This window comes from Crinia signifera, chromosome 5, assembly GCF_055691185.1.
Source record: "Crinia signifera chromosome 5, ASM5569118v1, whole genome shotgun sequence".
Taxonomy (NCBI): domain Eukaryota; kingdom Metazoa; phylum Chordata; class Amphibia; order Anura; family Myobatrachidae; genus Crinia; species Crinia signifera.
Window position 1 is genome coordinate 198984255 of NC_139221.1, and position 19884 is coordinate 199004138.

At 44.0% G+C, this 19884-nt stretch overlaps 1 protein-coding gene across 1 annotated transcript in view; it reads left to right on the forward strand.

Moving 5' to 3' along the window:
- LOC146080772 (dynein axonemal heavy chain 5-like) overlaps window positions 1–19884 on the forward strand; it is a 357582-nt gene that overhangs the window by 54449 nt on the left and 283249 nt on the right. Inside the window, exons 15-20 of the mRNA XM_083188420.1 lie at window positions 2484–2685; window positions 3517–3612; window positions 5686–5859; window positions 6838–6927; window positions 7287–7442; window positions 12812–12951. Of these exons, the coding sequence (XP_083044546.1) occupies window positions 2484–2685; window positions 3517–3612; window positions 5686–5859; window positions 6838–6927; window positions 7287–7442; window positions 12812–12951 (858 nt within the window). The remainder of the gene's footprint in view (window positions 1–2483; window positions 2686–3516; window positions 3613–5685; window positions 5860–6837; window positions 6928–7286; window positions 7443–12811; window positions 12952–19884) is intronic.

Below are 19884 nucleotides of genomic sequence, written 5' to 3' on the forward strand. Positions count from 1 at the left end.
ACAGCACATAAAGGGAGATACCTGGTGCGAGTGATTCTGCTAGTGCTGGGTGTTTTTTTATATCTCTTTTGACCGGGATGCGGTCAATTTGCCGGCAGTCGGGATCCCGGCGTTCAGAATCCCGACACTGGAATCCCGACCGCCGAAATCCCGAAACTTTCTCCCTCCGTGGGTGTCCATGACACCCATAGAGGGAGAATAAAATAGCGTGCCGAGCGTAGCGAGGCACCGGGCCCGCTGCGTGGCGAGCGCAGCGAGCCCGCAAGGTGGGGCGATCCACGTCCCCCCATGTCGGGATTTCGGCGGTCGGGATTCCAGTGTCGGGATTCCGACCGCCGGGATCCTGACCGCCGGGATTACGTATCGGATCCCTTTTGACCGGATAATGCTTCTTATTGGCAGTGTAAATGGGACATGGATCAGAAGAATTTTATATGCAAGAACTGTGTATCTGTGTGTGACAATAGATTAAAACCCATTGCCGCTACATAGTAGCACTTCGTATACAGATTCAGACTTGGCCCTCATATATAAAGTGTTGCATATCAAAGTAATCAGCACAGTCTCTTGGCACATTGTACTAACATGCATAGTGACTAAGGCATATTTTGGGATACAAAGATGCAAAATTGATGCCCATTGCTAACAAAAACGCATAACACCTAGCGTTCTGAGAGATGTATAAGGATACATCTGTCGTAAGAAATAAAAGGCTAGCACCTGATGCTAATGTTAACATGAAAGAGGCAGTGGATTTCCCTTCATAGAGTGTTTACTTTGATGCAGTGCCACCCAATTGTGAGACAGAAGGGTTCTTGTTTAGTTTCACGGAGGCAGCCTGGCCGCCCACTACTTCCGGGTTCGGCGCTCGCAAAAACTTTGTAAAATAAAGTCCATGCCAACGTGAATAGTTCATACCCCCACTATCCACGTTGGCATGGAGTTGATTTTAGATAGCGTGGCGAGCGTAGCAAGCCACCGAGCCCATAGCGTGGGCGAGCGAAGCGAGCCTCACAAGGGGACACAGACGCTGCTGCGACTGAGACGCTGCCGCCGTGAAACTAAACAAGTACCGACAGAAGAGTACCCTCCTTGCCATAAAGATGCCAATAAAGGGGAATCCAATTGAACAGCATATATGAGCAAACCTGTAAGATCCAGCTGTTCTGCTTATGTGCCATTTGGTCGCTATGGCCCCTACACACGGTGTAATGTAGGTGCATTTTGTAAGACATCTGGTCAAATTAAGTCAGATCACTTTGCAAAAATGCTCTGAAATCACCCCGTGTGTAGGCCCCATAAGCAATTGAATCTCTTTCAGTGTCATTTGGGACTTTAATTGGTTGAAGATGATCTCTAAAGGTGCGTACACACGGATAGATTTGGCAAAAGATCTGGGTGTTCCCGACCGATTGAAACGACCAATCGCTCAAATCGTTCCGTGTGTATGAGCGATATATCAGATGATGCACGCACCCAACGGTCGTTGATAGAGGTCGCTGACCTTTCCTGCATGCAGAAAGATCAGCGACCAATCATTAGCGATGTGTACCAATTGTTTCATGTGTATGCACGAAGAACGATTTGGTAAGGCTAATTGACTGGCTCCCTCTCGCTCCACCATTGTTAAAGTTCAATCGTTCATGTGTAATCGTTTGCTCATCATTTGACACAAAATCGTTTGTGCAGGAGGTTCAGAGGAAATCATTAACGAGACATTTTTTTTCCAAAGAAATCTTTTATTTTTTGCCTGTAATTTTTTTCATTATTTTTCCTGGTCAGTACAATACAAAATAAGCATGACAATATAAAAAAAAAATGAAATAAAAAAATTATGCAACAAAGGGTACATTTTCAAAATATATTTATAAACTGGCATCTTTATAAATTTGTACATTGTGCATGGGGTTTGTTTTGGGCCACTCACATTGTGATTTTGGAACAGTTGCAAAGCACATACCTGTAGTAAGCATGATGCAAATGTTTGTCTTTTATACCAAAGAGTATAAATGTTTACATTGATTCATATAAATTATAAGATTTGTGCCACTTCATTTGTGATCTCTGGCAGTAGGTAAGTAGGCTTAGGACTGATAACAAGCAGAGTGCCAGACAACTACCCCAATTATATGCTAATCCCTTGATTGCATGGAAGCCTCAAAGTAAAACCATAAATGGATAACTTCAGCCTGGATTTTGTAAACTTCCTGTCAAAGATCATTTAATGTAGCTATATAATAATTTTACCATTTGATATTTTTAGTTTAACAAGGATCTAAAGGAGACTAATTATAACTCTATCTTCTATCACACAAAAAAATAACCAAATGATTAATATATTCTATTTTAAAAGAAAGTATCAAATGAACCAGATTTCAATAATCCAATTTCAAGACTGAAAAAGCTATTAAATTCCTAAGTAAGAATTGCATTTTAATGTGTCTATAAATTTTCTCCTTTTTTTTTTTCTATTACACTTTCAGTGAGAATTATATATTTGGGAAACTGGACACTTTTTGCAAGCGTCTTCAGAAGATATCCGACATGAGCAATGTGTTGGAAAGTCTGGCTGATCTTCAGAATATTAGAATTGAAGGAATTGAAAAGATCAATATTCGCTATCAGACCATTGTTAGTAACACCAAGTCAAAAACCTATGATGTTCTAGATCACAGAAAGCAAGAAGTAAGTGACTTATTTCATGAAGTTCTAAAGCTTTCCATGGGACATCTTCCCAGTATTAGCATTACAAATAATGTTTTGGTTACCAATGATTTGTTTAGATATTTATAACATGAATGATGCTTGAATATTCTATTAAAGGGCTATAATAAGGAGACACTTTGGGGGGTATGCAATCTGGGATAGTCCTGGCCCGTTTGAGGTCAAATCAACCGCATAACGACAGACAGGATTCAATGTTCCGCCTGCCGATGGTCGCAAAGGGGGCGTGGCCGTGAAAACGACCATGGATTGTCGATTTGCGGCCCGGATAACGACAATCCACGGGTGTTATCGGCAGAACGGGCCCGACATCATCTGAAATCGGGCACGTTCTGCCTTAATCCCGCATCAATGCTGTCATTAATGTCATTAATGTCATTAATGAAGACGGTGACAGAGGCCCACCCACATCGCACTCGATACACCCATTTTTTAATACTTACTCCTCCGGAATCCCAAGACGATGTAAGCAGCACTGTGGAGATCTGCTTATACATATTAGAGTCTGAGCCCTCCAGCGCTCAGACTCTATAGTGCTGCTTGGTGGGCTGCCGGCAGAGAGGAGCCTGGACGAGGAGACTGCACACGGTCATCCTCGTCTCTTTAAACGCTGCTGTATATTGTGTAGAAGGATTTGCTAAGCAGTACTAAAATATTCCTCGTTCAGCTGTGAAAAAGTGAATAATTTGTTATTTATTAGCATACAGTACAAAGTCTGTCGATAACATACTGTATGAATGATGGTTTTATATTAGTGTAATGTGAACTAGAGTATTCATTTTTTTATTTTAGTTTGATAAAGACTACATTGAATTCAAGAATCAAATAGAAGGCCTCTACCAGTCTCTTCAAGGATTTGTGGATTCCTGGTTTGAAAAGCCGCTTACTGTAAGTTTACATTATTATAAATGACAAATGTAGGTGTTGTATTGTGGGGTGATGTCAATAACGTACCTGGATCACACACACTCTCTCATCTTCAGGCGGTATGTGTAGCAAACAGTCCTGTTGTGCAGGCTGGACTGGAATATGAAGGAGGCCAATACATAATACAGTACCATTCTATCACAGAGCTTAGAGTCATGCCTTACCAATCTGAAATTACAAAATTAGGGATTTGGGGTTAATAGTAAATCATCCCTTGTACTCTTGGCCTCAGACCCCTAATTTTACCTTGCACTACTCAAGCACTTGGTGAAAACTCAACCTGCATCAATGTTCAAGGCACACTGTTCACCCAGAAGGAGGAGTTGGGAAAAAGAAACCAGCAAACACAGACGTTCTAATCGGTGTCACTGTTGTTCTTGTCTGTTCACTCCCCCACAGATCCCTGCAGTGAAACAACAACCATGCTACTGTGCAGGGCCTAAATATATTGTGTGGGAATACTATGCAATACTACACTTCTCTACAACAACAGGGCCTAAAATACTGTAACAATGAGTGTAGTGCAGCTGAGCAACCTACCGTATGTAATCAACTTCAACAATGACTACTAACAGACAAATGTTGATGTGGAGTGCCGGGGGTGGGCAGATGACATTCTGCCCCCCCATTTCACCGAGAACGTACAGGCATATAAAAGTGACCTCAGAGTCACTTTATATATGCGTGTGCGTACCACATCTTTTGATGGTCAGAAGATGTAGGAGGTTCCCACTGTCATTCGAATGGATGTATATGTAAATCATCCATTCACATGCCATGCAAATGTAAACACTGTACGAATGGCGGGCTGGCGTACCACCATTCGCAGGGCGGGTTCTGGTTGACTCGCAAGAATGCGAATTAGCATCCGAACTAATCAACCAGAATAACTGCAATAGTGTAGTATTTCCAATAATTATTTTGAAGAAGTCAAGCTTCCACTATTGTTATGGGATGTGGATTGTAGCTTCTACAGGTTACCACGTGATTTGACTCATGGAATATATGCTTACTTAAAAGCCTACATAAAATAATACTGTATATTCTCTTTAAAGGTATAGTTTTACATCTATCCTGCCTACGTAGAGTTGACCAGCTCCTTTCTACTGTTAAGACCATGTGTCCATATACCATAACGGACCAATGAAAGAGGATAGATTTTGGCAGAGATATAGGCTAAAAAGTTGGGGCCAGTTAGCCCTCACCAGACACCATCACCATACACCATCCTGATACATGTTTGTATTTATATGAGCAATGATTTTAGGGAGGTAGGGGATTTAATAGAGAAGCAAAAGATTCTTTCATATTAACATATTAACATACTGACATAAAGAACACTTTCTAAAGAATTTTTAAATTGTTAGGGGTTTATTTACTTAGCATCAGATTGTTTATATCCCAAATGTAAAGAGGTAATGATCTTGTTGGCTGTGTTTTGCTCTGTTAAATTTTGAGCATAAAAAAAAATCAGAAGTGCTGATTTTTTCAACAATTTGTAACCCTTTATTAGTAGACCCATTGGGGTATATTCAATTCTCTGCCGGAGAGCTGTGACGGTGAGCAGTGCCTATAGCTTGCCATCATTATTCAACCCATCCCTCTTCACTCGCCGTTTCCACCATGCTGGTTCTTTTCAGCGAATGGGAAATAGCGAGTACGGCCATCAAAATGGTGGGGCTCACCACAAAATGCAGCGAGCCCACTGCATTTGCGGCAAACCTCACCATTTAAGGGAATCCGTCAGAGGATGGTGAGGATTTCCCCAGAAAAATTGAACACAGCGAGCGGCCGGCGAGGGGTTTGATGGCGAGGATGGCTTGTTTTCGGCGATTCTCACCGAAAACAAGACATACTCACCTCACAAACCCCCTCGCTGGCGGCATTGAATACCACCCTTTGAGTCTGAACCTAATGTGATAAATTGCTTCAACATCAAAATGTTAGCTTAGTGCTTTTCATAATTTGGTAAATAACAATTCAAACTTAAATTTTTTTTAATTGAGGCTGTTTTTTTTTACTTTTGATAAAAAGACTGAACAGATGGTGAATCTGTTACTGAAATTTGAGCGAATTGGAAAGGACCATCTTGACTTTGCTGAAAAATATATGGTAGTTCTGCAGAGATACAGCCGTGATTTAGATATGGTACGAAAACTTTACCAGAAGCATAAAGATAGTCCTCCGACACCACGAAATGTGCCCCCGGTGAGTATAAACACTACCAATGACATATTACAGATTAAGGGGGATATTCAATCTTCAGGTCACGGCAGGCGAGCTTGCTCGCCCGTCGTGACCCAGTCCCGTTCTCGGTCAGCTCGAGCGAGAACACGCAGGTGGGATTCAATGTCCCGTCTGCCGGGGAGTGAAAAGGGGGCGTGGCCGCGAGTTGCGGCCGGGAAGTGACGAGATGCAGCCGGCAGCTCGTCACTTCCCGGCTGTTCTCGGCAGAACGAGCCCGACAGCTAGAGATGTCGGGCTCGTTCTGCCAGGAAACCCTGTTCAATGCTGTCAGGGAAGACAGCATTGAATAGGGCCCGTCGAGCATCTCCCCCACGGGAGATGCTCGACGGAGATTGAATATCCCCCTAATAATATTTGTACATGGCTAAATAAAGTTGTTACTCTATGTTTTCAGGTTTTGGAGCAGCTCATATACAATGTTTAGGTCTGCAGTCAATAGGTGGAAACCAAAAGGTTGTGATGCACAAGGTCATTATTGAAAAAAAGGTTGATGTGCACAAGGTCATTATTGACAAAAGGCAGACACAGGCAAAATGTTTACATGGAAAAGTTTGACATAAATTTTTCACAATTTTTTTGGTGTCAATGATGACCACTGAGTACATGGATCCCCAAATAATGTTTGTGAGCTATGCTTCAGGCCAGGTGTCTCACTCCTATACAGCTGTACTTGGCACATGTCACCATTCCCAATAAGAGTCCACATGGATGGTAAAGAATGAAAAAGTCCCAAAAATTTAAAGAAATCGTAAAAAACTTGTCAACCTTTTTCACGTGTCCACCATTGCCATGACAACCTTTTTTTTTTGCTTGTGTTGACCATGTCAATGTCATCCTTCTGCATGTTCACTTTTGGTGTTGACCTAGACCTTGTCTGGCAGCCATCCAGATACCTTGTTTTCTTTGTATTTAACTTTTACACTTTCTGATTGTTTGTAGATAACGGGCAAAATTATGTGGGCTAGGCAACTCTACAGAAAAATTGACCAGCCAATGAAATTTCTCAAAACAAAAACTGAACTCTTGCAGGTAAGTTATTGATATGTAGACATAAAAATATGTTTATATATTTTATCATCTTCATATGGCGAAAACTACTAGGGCAACAAAGCAGTAGACTGCAGCAGATATTTGCTGAGGTTCCCTATAGATCTATACCTGGGGATACAATACATGATACATAATATTCATGGGTAGTTAATATATTGTCTCAGAAATCTAGGGTAGTGAATGGTATAGCATGTTACCTGCACTCTCTGGCTGGGAAACTTATTTACCATTATGTGGCGGTTTTGCTGATTTTTCATTGTGTATTTGCATTTTACAATAAAATTTAAATAAAATCAGAAAAGAAAAAGTAACATTTAATGTATTGATTCCCCAATTAGGGTTTAGAAATGAAAAAAATCATCCGGAGCTACAACAAAATTGCTGCTGTCCTTATGGAGTTTGAGCTAGTGTATTACAGAGGATGGTGCAAATGTGCGGAACTGGCCAAAACTGGACTGCATGCTTCGCTGCTGGTTAGACATCCAGACACAAAGGTAATTTCATCTGATATATTATAGATTTTGGATCTTAACTCGTGAACACACGGTGAGATATTGGCTAATGGACAATTTGGACTAAGCGAGTTTTAACTAGGTGCCTGATTCAGACCTGTTCGCTAGGCTGCATATATTCGCAGCCTAGCGAGCAGGTAAATGCCGCCTGCTGCCACGCCACACACCCGCCCTCTCCCGCCGTCCAGATTAGCTCTCTAGCATGCAAGCAAGTGCATTCGCATACACATGTGGGCGCATGGGGGAGAAATCATTAGATGGACGCTCGCCATGGAATCATTTTTTTCCCCTTTTGCAGATAAAAGACATTGACTGTCTTTGATACTGGTTGGAGATCATGTAGTCAAAATCACTTAGAAGATTTGCACCATATGTAAACTTGTTAGCATCTATTCTAAGCAGGAGAAACAACGGGATATTTTGGATAACTGCCAGGGTTCGGGTATTAGGTGTCCCTGGCTGTTGCTGTAGTGAGCCGGTGGAGGGCTCTGGGTAGGGCCGTCTTTCCCATTGGGCATGATGGGCACATGCCATGGGGCCCTTGGACCTAGGGTCCCAACCCAATGGGATAGATGGCGGGGATCCGGGCTGTGGGGTTCGGGCGCATAGTCTTCTAGTTTCCGGACGGCTGGCTGCTCTTCCTCCTCCCTGTGTCCCCACCTCCAGCGTCTGTATGGCTGGAGTGTCAGTGCTGCATATAGCCGGCTCATGCACCCAGCAGCAGCGCGGTCCTATTCCGGGAGTAGCCAGCTCCTGGTGCAGCCTGTATGGTGCTAGTGTCTCCTGGGCGAGGTGAGTGATTCTGCAGCGCTGCCAGGTGCGTTATCCACTAACACAGCTCTGTGTGCTGCGGGTGACACATCTGTGCTGCTGTGCATAGTGCAGGGTATTCCTTTGCAGTTTCCAGGTATCCCCGATGCTGGGTGACTGTGCCCACACTCTATGTGTCTTGGCAAACTAATTCACAGGGTGGGAAGGCTGTCCGGGGAAGCTGCCGGGGGTCCTCCTGGCAAACTAGTTCATGGGAGGGGCCCAGTGAATAAGTTTTGCTCGGGGGCCCTCACTAATGTTAAGACGGCCCTGGCTCTGGGTACTGCAACGCAGGACACTTTAAATAATGACAGTTCATATGTCACTGGGCACTGTGGACACAGCTAGGTGGGGGAGGTGAAATGACTCTGATCAGAGGCGCGGAGTCTGACCCCACCGATGGTTTTCACCGGGGACCCCCGCACAGAGGTTTGGACTCCGCTGCAATTGGTGGACAGGTTGCGACCCTCTGTCAGAGTTCCCTCATCTAACTGGCCTATCACCAATGGATAAGGGGTGATGGATGAGGACTTGAGACTGTGGTATATACTCTTGGCTTGGGAGCCGTGGACTGTGTCGGCCTGGGAGCTGTGGACTGTGTAAGCCTGGGAGTTGTGGATTGTGTCAGCCTGGGAGCTGTGGATGATAATGGCCTGGAGCGTGGACTGCGTTGACTTGGGAGTTGATGCCCATGTCGACTAAGGAGTCAATGATTGTGTAGATGGCTTGGAAGTTAGTAGTGATCTTGGCTTGGTGGTAGGCTGGAAGGCACAGACTACTTCTAATGGAAGCTGCAGATGGAAATAGCTGGAAGACAGTGTGGCAGATGAAGGGTTATCCAGGGAGCTGGTTAGCAGCAGCAGCAGCAGATCACAGGCGAACTGAGACTTGTAACGCTGGAACAAGGAAACTGGAGCCTAGAATGCTGTCCTCTGGGGAATCACTCAGGGATCAGACAAGTTGTTCAAGGCAAGGAGGAAGTGCCAGAGGCCTGACCTATATCACCCCTGCCTCTCTGTGATTTGCTGCCAGTCACATCATCAATTAACCCCAGGAAGTACCTGTGCACACCTTGATCACATGATCAAGTGCACAGGTCAGACAATCAAGGTCACAGGGAAATCATTGGAGCAAACTGTCATGTGACTGACTCCAAGTGTCATGGTGGCTCCCATACAGCATGGGACAGGCTTGGGATCAGCATGGGACACCGACTAGGCCCCGGGGGAACATCATGAACATCTCGCCATGGAGAGAGATTGGGTACAGCGCTGACCAGGGACCTGCGTCGCAAGACCCACCAGCATGATGGTAAGGGACGCAGTCGCAGACGTGTGCAGTGATTCCTGACAATAACCTTCTAAGAGATCTTGACTGCCAATCTACTGCCAATATTTACTGTGTGTACACCCCTTTACATTGGAAACTCTAGTCTTGTGATTAGTAAAATAAGGAAACTATAATTTTATTGCCACTGTGTAAACATTGAACACCCAATCTATATAATAAATTCAACTGCTGATAACAAGGAGCCCATCACGCTGACACTTGCACATCACACCTAATGTGCATAACTGCCTCCCTCTGAGTTTTTGTATATAAAAGAATGAAAAAACTTGCACACCGTGTCCTTCATAAACATCTACACTATTGCCAAGCTGGTCTGAGAATCTGACAACAATTGAGGTACTGTATCCACACTCCCAAATACCCAGCTGGACAGTCTTCTTTGGTTATTGGCAGGGACACCAAGAGAAATCCTGGGCCCTGGTAAAACAATTTCCTGGGGCCCCCATGGACTAAGCTCCTCGCACACTCTGCCGGTGCTGCCTTCCCCAAGCCACCCCTGGGTCTGCGGACCTGTTGTTCTGCTGCTGCTCCCAAGGCGTATGCAGGGACAGTGCGTGCCTTTTACACATGCCTATTACACATGTCAAACACCCATTACATATTGTACTACATGCCATAATGCCCATTACATGTTATGCCACACACTGTAGAGCCCAGTACACATTATGCCATACACCGTAATACCTATTACATATTTTACCACATGCCATAATGCCCATTACATGTTATTCCATGCACCATAATGCTCATTACATATTATGCAATACACTGTAATGCCTATTGCATATAATACCACACATTGTATGACAAATAAGTTCTGCTTACCTAAATGCTCATTGCTATGGGTTTCATGTTTGATGCCAGGGGTTAACATGCTTGTTGCCATGGGTTTACATGCTCTGCCCGGAGTTACATGCTCTGCCAGGGGTTAACATGCTTGTTGCCATGGGGTTGCATGCTCTGCCGGGAGTTTTATGCTCTGCCAGGGGTTAACATGCTTGTTGCAATGGAGTTACAGTACATGCACTGTCATGCTGTCTTATGGAGTGAGCCAGAATAAGGCCCTAAATCCCACAGTCTCCAACTTCCATCATATCCCCTGTAGGCTGCTATCCAGATGCAAGCCCTGACAACCTCCATTACCAGGCTTGACTACCTTGTGGTGGGATCTCGGCTGCCGGGTGATGGGCCGATGTTCTCCCAAGGGATTTGATGCTAGGGGATCTCACAAGCAGGCACGAGGCATCTATTAACACATAGCAGCTGTGTCTACATTTGAATCAGGCACTGCATATGCAATTATATATGACTTCAGATCAGAGCTGGATTAAGCCTTTGGGGGGGGCCTGGGGCACTTTAGAAAGGGGGGTCCCCTCCTACTTGTTATTACTGGCCGCAAAGTGCACAGGACAATATTACACTGTGAAAACACAGAGTAAAAGCAGTATAAACTTGGTCAATGGTCAACTGCAGGGGGGATTAATATATATATATATATATATATATATATATATATATATATATATATATATATATATATACCACATGAAATGTCTGTGTTTGCCCCTCTGTACCTTATTTTGTAGGAGCACTGACAGGCTCTGCGCTGCCTCTGATTACAAACCCTCCCATGACAAGGCAGCTGCTGCTGCTGCTAACCTTCATGGGCCTGAGAAGCATATGATGAGCTCCACCAAGCAGAGCACAGCACAAGCCTCTCAGCCTCTGACCTCATGTCCAAAGTATTATGGGATTTAGCCAACTCCCAGTAATGCACTGCACACTTATGCTGTCAGTGTGCCTTGGCACCTGATGCTCAGCACCATTAATCATTGGCAGATAGGTGAAGCTGCAGCACTACCCCCACTCCCATGCACAAAAGCATTTGAAAAATTTGAAATTTGAAAAATACATGCCAACCACAGGTGGTCCCTAGATAGAGGGGGGCCCAGGGGTACTGACCCCCTGTGCCCCCTTTATAATCCGGCCCTGCTTCAGGTCCTGCATATGCCATAATATATATCTCTTATATATCTCTTGAGTTCAACTCTGAATCAGCACTGCTACATTTATTATGCGCAAAACTGTGTATCTGTTTTAGTGCAGAAGTATGAAAACATTACTAATAAACTTATTGAACCATATAAAAAAGCAAGGGTTTGGGGTTCTCAGAGATTAAAACTACATATTTGCTTTCCAATATATGCATTAGGTCCTTGTAAGGCTCGCCTCCTACAGTGTAACTTTCATAGTGCGCCCACCATGGCTGCCTCATCTGGTGCACTTGTGGATGGAATGAAAATATCGACCTGGGTATACACTGAAATCACCCATTTTGGGTAATTTCTTTTAGGGGTAATCTCTTCCACCCAGGATAATCCTACGCAGAGCACCTAAAATGGCGGTCGCACCTGGTACCTTGTCAGGGTGGAGTACACAACCCATGGAAGTTATTATCCAAAATGCTGCACCAATCCTGCATTATGCATACTGTGTTCCATAGTTGCCTACCCTCCTGCATTCTGCAGGAGACTCCCTGAAATAGCCGCAATCTCCCTCTCTCCCTCATTAGTCTAGCAATCTCCCTCATTTCACCTAGCCCACATTACACTGTTACATTTTTTGGGAAAAAAGGAATGAAAGATAGATACATCTACATTCAATCATCAGCACCATTTCCCAGCACTTTAGAAAGTATAGTAGCTCTTACCAACTGCTTTGGGGCTCATCTCCATTTGGATATAAGTAATTTTAAATTACACAACCACGTTTCTAGGAGCCACGTTCACAATCTCTTTTCATAATCTCTCCATATATGGAACTAGACACTCCCTTTGGGTGGAGCATTACACGCCCCCTCAATGGTGCGCAACTATAATCTCCCTGAAACTAGATTTAAAAAGTAGGCTGTGTGCTCAAGGGTTTCTTTTGTCTGTGACGTGTCTGTTACTGTACCACCAACATCCTCAGTATTATGTGCATTGTTTTTTAATGTATGTAAAGCGCCTTGAGTCCTGTTGGAGAAAGTGCGCTATATAAATGAAACTTACTTATTTTAAGAAAAGTGCTCGTATTTACAAAACAATCATACATTTTTCTAAAACTAATATATACCAATAACTATGCTATTAACACTTTGTTATGTGGATCTTAATGAATGGGTAACAACATTGCATATCACTTTTTTTCAGGAGTTATACGTAAATCTGGATCCCATCGTTTTGGAAGTTTTGTACGAAACCAAATACCTTCATAAGATGGGGTTTGAAGTACCAGATGTCATACACAGCATTGCCACTAGAGAGCAGCAGATTAAAATGCAACAAATTAAGTAAGTGATTTTACAACTATTTCAGTAAGATGGATGCTTGACTGACCTAGAAAAATTTCAGGTTTTTGCATATACCTCCCAACATGACTCATTCCAGGAGACACAGAATGCTCTGTTCCTGGAATTACTTCTTAACCCTTTGAGTGCCATCTGCTAAAAATGCTAGCATCGCTCACAGCGAGGTGCAATATTTAACTAAACTGTTTTTGGGTGCAATATTTAACTAAACTTCAATTCATTTACTTCAGATCATTTGCCGGCAATAACTAAAGTGAAACATATTCCCGGATTTCTGGGATTCTCCCGGAATTGGTGGCAACCCTCCAGTAGGCTTTTCCAGTCACCCGGATTCTGATGATGAGTGAGGTGGCAACCCTAACTCCGGCCCTGGCACATTTTTAGCATATATTTTGCAAATCTTTCACAGCAATGTTGGCCCTCAAGGGGTTAATTTATGATTGCTATCACCTAGGTTAAACCTATAAAGTAATAAGAAAGGTATTTCAACACAGGATATGGCAATAATACATTAAGAGGCAAAACAGGGACAGAGCATTGTGTGCCACCAGAAGAGGGTCATGTTGGGATGTATGTTTGCATATTTAATTTATTACAAATTGTAAGTCATTAGGAGTGTGATAAAACCGCAGCAAAAGTAATCATTGCAGTGATCCCAATGTGGTATTCATGGTGAGCTGTAATGAGCAGGGCTACATCTGCTCCACAGCACTGCTACCTTCCTTCTTCAGTTTCCAGTACATGTAATTGTAGTCCCAGGACTCAAACTGGTTGCACTTATGTATAGAAACTAAAAAGAGAGAAATAGATCTCTGTGTTTTAATGTCTACAAACAACATAACCAAGACTTTTAGTAGCAAAATATTTCTGCAATGCTGCAACTGCCAGTGAGTATGTGGTGCTGCGTGATACTAAACTTCCTTCGGAAAACAGTCTAAAGGTGCCCATGCACTTATTCAATTTGGTGGTGGGAGCAGCTATGGACTGGGGGTGGTGTGGAGAGTTTCTGGGCTAAAAACTGTTACAGCTCAAACGCAAAGTACATTGCAGAAGCCATTTTGATGGGCTTTTGTGCGATTAGCAAACACAATGTACCATTAGACCACTGGAGTGATGGCTGCTGGAAATGGACCAGACATTTGCATTTAGGGCCTTATTCTGATCGGTGCGGCCGGATCCGAATATGCGGCCAGGACCGTGCGGCCGAAACCCCGCCTTCCATACGGATCGCCAACTCCGTCCGTACACGGTAAGATGCTGGCCGAACGGACTGCACGTGTATTTTTCACGGAATACGCCTCCTCCATCTCAGGGAAACTCCCCCATCATTCTATGGTCGCAGACCATCGAATGCAGGACCGAATGGTCCACCAGCTCCCGCAACCTCAGACCACACGGACATTTTTCCATGCAAAAGCAGGGATCTGGGCGGGCAGCTGACATCCGGGGATGTCATATGTCCGCCCCCTACACGTGCGTCACGGCCGCATTACCATACGTACACCCAGCGTTTGCATGGGAACGCCCATGAAACGCGGGGCGTATGCATATGGTAATGAGCCCAAATAGCCCTTCACGCCCCTCTCCACCCCCTGTTCGGAGTGTTCACATTTCATGCGGGATTTGGCCGTACGCCCCGCTCGCACATGCGCAGAGACGCCTCTGCACATGCGCAGACACAAAACATCGGCGGCACGAACGCACGCGGATATTACCGCACCAACCAGAATAAGGGCCTTAGTAACTTTCAAAAATAAGGACATTTCTAAGTGACCCCAAACTTTTGAATGGTTGTGTACACAAATAAGCATCTATGGTGATGTAATACTTAAAATGTAACCAGTGGTCAATATATTAAAATTGCTGACTTTAATATTGTATGACATAATTCCTTTACACTCAAATGTGAATTCCAAATATACTGCTATTGTAAAAGGAGATCACACTGTCAAGGTAGTAATGGTGGTATCATTGGATGTATTTATGCATTTCTTACTAGTACTTACATAGGTGTGCGCAGCCCATTTTTTATGGGGGTGCACTAGTGGAGGGGCGTGTCCATCACTGCCTACTGGGCGTGTCCATCATCGCCTATTATTACTCATAATGCAACACACTGCAATTCCCATTAGACACAATGCCACGCACAATAATGCTCATCACACATGCCACACACAGTAATGCCCATTCCACACAACGTAATGCCCATTACACAAGGCTTGAAAAATGCTAGTGAAATAGGGGCAATAGGGACAGTGCACGCCAAAATTTTACACCGTAGTGCATAATACACATAACACAGCCATTACATAGTATACCACATTCCATAATGCCCATTATATGTTATGACAAACACCTTAATTCTCACACTGTGATGCCCATTACATGTTACCCCTTACAACATGATGCACCTTACACGCTATGCCTCACACCGTGATGGCCATTACACATTACGCCTCAGATTATGCCATGTGGGGGAAGGGGTGTGAAATGCTAACTGCCAAGAGTCACATGCTCCTTACCATGGGTTTCATGCTCCCTGGGAAGAGGGTGGTTAAATCCTTGTTGACAGGGGAAGTTTAATGCTCATTGCTGGGGGTGCGCACTGCACGTCAGCGCTCCCGGAATGCACACTTCCGGTTAGTGCTGGGCGCTCTTCTTGTCAGATGCCCACCGGAGCCGCAGCCACCTTCCCTTTTGAGCCACTGGCCAGATGCTGCACGCCGCACACTGAAGCTACTTTACTTGTCAGCGGCAGGTAGCATCCGGCCAGCGGCTCAAAAGGGAAGGAGGCTGCGGCGGGCGGTGTTTCAGGTACAGCGGCCCGTGCCCTCCCTTCTCTTCAGAGTGGCAGGGCTGGGACACTTGTACCCCTAGTACCCAGGAGCAAATGTAGGATTCTCGGGAGGGGGTTTCTGTTCATACATACACACACACACACAAACATTTTAATACTGAAATAACATCATAACATGTTTCCAACAAAGCATACTACTCTTCCAGAAGGCAAGGAGCCAGGAATAGTTCCCAATTTTTATGAGCCTCCCATCCATTCTGGGACTGTAAGCAAGTATGACACAGTATACATACACACAGCCGACACACACACAGCCAACACGTGCACACACATAGTATACACATACAGAGCCCCCCTCCACACACGCATAGTAAACATACACAGCTTTGGTTATGTGATACTTATCTTGCCTGAAAGTCTTGCAGAGTGCCGCTCCCGCCTCTCCCTCCAGGACATCATTGTCTATTTCTTGCCCATGTGCATGTGAGCGGTCACCGAGGCATTGTTTGGTGTTTAACTGGAGTGCTGGGTCAGTGTGGCTATTTATATATGTATGTATGCACAATATACAATATTTACACACAGCCCCTCTATGCACACACACACACACACTATACATATACACAGATATACACAACCCACACATATGAACACATAGTATACATACAGGCACAGCATGCACACACAATGTACTGTAGTATACACAGAGCCCCCCCCCCCCCCCCCACACACACACACACACACACACACCCACATACACACTATGCACACACACAGTATACATACAAAAAGCTGATACACACACACCTTTTTGACAAAACAATAAAAAGCAGCCAGCATCATTAAAAAACAATATAATCACAATGTTTTCTACCTTCCCCCTCCTCCTTTAAGTCATAGACTGCTCGTAAAACATACAAGCCCCCCTGTTCCAGCACCTCCCAATAAGCAGAATACCTGGTTCTGCTGCACATTTCAAACACCCAGAAGTCCCCCGGCCACTCGGCCAGCGCTTCTCAGTAATGCCTGAGAGGAGCTGAGCACTTCAGCTCCCCCTACAGGCAGCCAGGGTCCTCACTATATAGTCTGTACTGTAGCCTGCTGCAGCTCTGACACGTCTGTCACTGCAGCCGGCCCTGCTTCACTCCCGGAAAAAAAAAGCTATTCAACTGCAATGTCAGCCCTGGCTGCAATCGTGCGGGGGTGCCTGTCATTAGGAAGTGCCTGTGCACCCCCGGCACCCCCCGGCACCCCCCGGCACCATTTCTATAAAAAAAATTATGTAAAAATACATTTAAGCAGTAAAGGCATGGGCAAATATAAGTATCAGACTGTACCTAGACACTAGGATTGGCCATTGACCATCGAGGATTCAAATCAAATTCTTTAGCCATCGGTGTGGGAGAAGCAGATGATTTCCTTTCATCGATGGCACAGCTTTTTTTCATTTGTTTGTCCAAGGTGCCGGAACATGGATCATAGTTCCACACCAGACACCAATGAAGCCTTGCCCCTTGGTTCTGATTGATCCACAGGCCAGTTAGTCAAGGAATATGGGTTACAATCGGTTGATGAAACCATTGATGGTCATCCAAAAAAAATAATCATCTGGCTTTATCTTGCCAGTGGCCTAACAGGGCTCTCATGCAGGACCACATTCTGTGCAACACCCCAATAAGTGTGCAATATTAAGGTTTGGTCATTATTCTAGAGCAGTGGTTCCCTATAGTCGGTCCTCAAAGACCCCCAACAGCTCACATTTTTCAGGTTAGCCAGCAGACATACAGGTAGGGTGACCAACTCATCCCTTTAATCCGGGACACATATTAATTACACAGGTTCTGTGGCAGTTTAAAACCAGGTGAAATGGAGTCTTGAGGTGTGGCAGTTTAAAACCAGGTGAAAGCCAGCCACAGAACCTGTGTAATTAATATGTGTCCCGGATTAAAGGGATGAGTTGGTCACCCTACATACAGGTGTACTCATTACTCACTTATTCAGGTCTGATCGCAGTACAAATTTGTTCTCAAAATGAGCAAAATCATGTGCACTGCAGGTGGGGCAGAAGTAACATGTACAGAGAGTTCGATTTGTGTGAGTTATTTTATTTCTGTGCAGGGTAAATACTGGCTGCATTATTTTTACACTGCAATTTAGATTTCAGTTTTAACACAACCCACCCAAATTTAACTCTCTCTGCACATGTTTCATCTGCCCCACCTGCAGTGCACCTGGTTTTGCCCATTTTGAGAACAAATTTGTACTGCGATCTGATCTGAATAAGGGCCCTGGAACGTGCACTGTTTGGGGTTCTCCATTGATCTACAGAATTAATCTGATTGCCATGTATCTGGATTTTTTTCTTTATATCATTTTATCACACAGCACACAACTACTTTTTGTGGCAATTGAGAGATGCACAGCAAAGACACACTTAAAAGAACAGACTACAATCAGGAAAGAGCAGAGGATCCATTTAATGATTTAGAATTTGTGTATGCTAGCTAACACTTTGTAACAGTCTCCAGGGATGAGAAAATAGTTTTCCTCTTACACAAGTTACACAAGTTTGTGCAGTGTTGGCACAGGTGCAAAAATATAATTTGGGCCCTTCTATTCCACTCCAACACAAGGTCACAATATGACACTCAGCAGTGGGTCCCTTAGTCCTCAGGGGCCTGGTGCAATGCACCTGCAGCACCAATGGTAGTTCTGCCTATGAGTGAGTGCAATCGTTTTCATCATGACAGACATGAACCAGCCAATAATAGTTGTTTTCACCTAGGTTCCATCTTAGCTTCAGTCCTGAGTTTAGCACTATGCGGGTGAGGTTGTTTATGTAAAAATAGCATACTGTACAGAGGCGTAACTCTGGGAGGCAACATTATTTTTGCAAGTATTAGAACCCTGTATTAGAACCCATGACCTGTCTTACAGGGGACAGACACCTTACTGATTGAGCTATTTGGGGGGCACCAATATTTATCTTGCCTTCGGGCAACTGGGACAAACTTACGCTGTACATAAACCTGTTTGATCCACTCATTAGTTATAGGGGGGTTATTATTTATATGGCACCACCCTAACCCATTGACCTTTCAGGTGATAACATTCATGCTGCTGTTATATAACACAGTAGTAGTTTCTCATGCTGTGTGACTATAACTGTCAAGCAGGAGAGCTACAAAATACTAACATTTCTATTATCCTCAGGGCTTCATTAAATATTTACAGAACAGACTATGTTTTGTCTTGGTTGGAAGCCTGCATCTTGCACTGGAAATTCATTTGTCTATAAAAAGAGAGAATTCATAGTTTAGCAAATCCATTTATGCCCTGCTCCTGACATATTTGTTTTATTATTTTTCAATTTATTTGTGTGATGTTTATTGAACAGTTTGCTATTCTATTTTTTTTTTTTCTGTGTAAAAACAATGTGTATTATAGGGATGTTTTTCAAATACTTTGACAATGATGAAATGCTATACTGGAACTTGTGGGAGTAATTCATACTGCTGCATACTCTTCAGAATCCACCAGGAGGCTCCCAAAAATTGTATAACCCTCCCGGCCCTGCAGAAGGGGAGGTAAGTCTCCCAACATACCCGTGCCCCCGGAACAAGCCGCCAACTTTGCGAGTTAAGTGGGAGGTCCAGGTGGCCAATGAAGTAATTCTTGCAGAATCGTCTCATCATAGCCACATACCTGTCTGTATAATTCCATAGACAAAACCTTATGGTTTCACATATCCCATTACGGCTTCTTACACATGATCTGACATTTCAGAAACCTGTTGTAACTCTTCCACTCAAACTCCAAAAAGCAATGAAATTCCGATCATTAAGGCTGGCACTTTAATAGACGTGTTCCTTGCGCAATACAGATATGGAGTGAGATTGCTGTCACTCACACAATGGTGGAGTTGCTAATTCACAGATTTGTGTGCTCATTGGAATACACACATGCAGTCTATACAACTGATGGTCTAAGCAGTTATGTGGTGCACCAATCCCACTCAGTGCCCACACCCATCCCATTCGGGCACCACAACATTCCCATCTTGTTCCAACATCCTTGTCACTCCATATATCCATCTCATTTAGTATACACATTTAGCT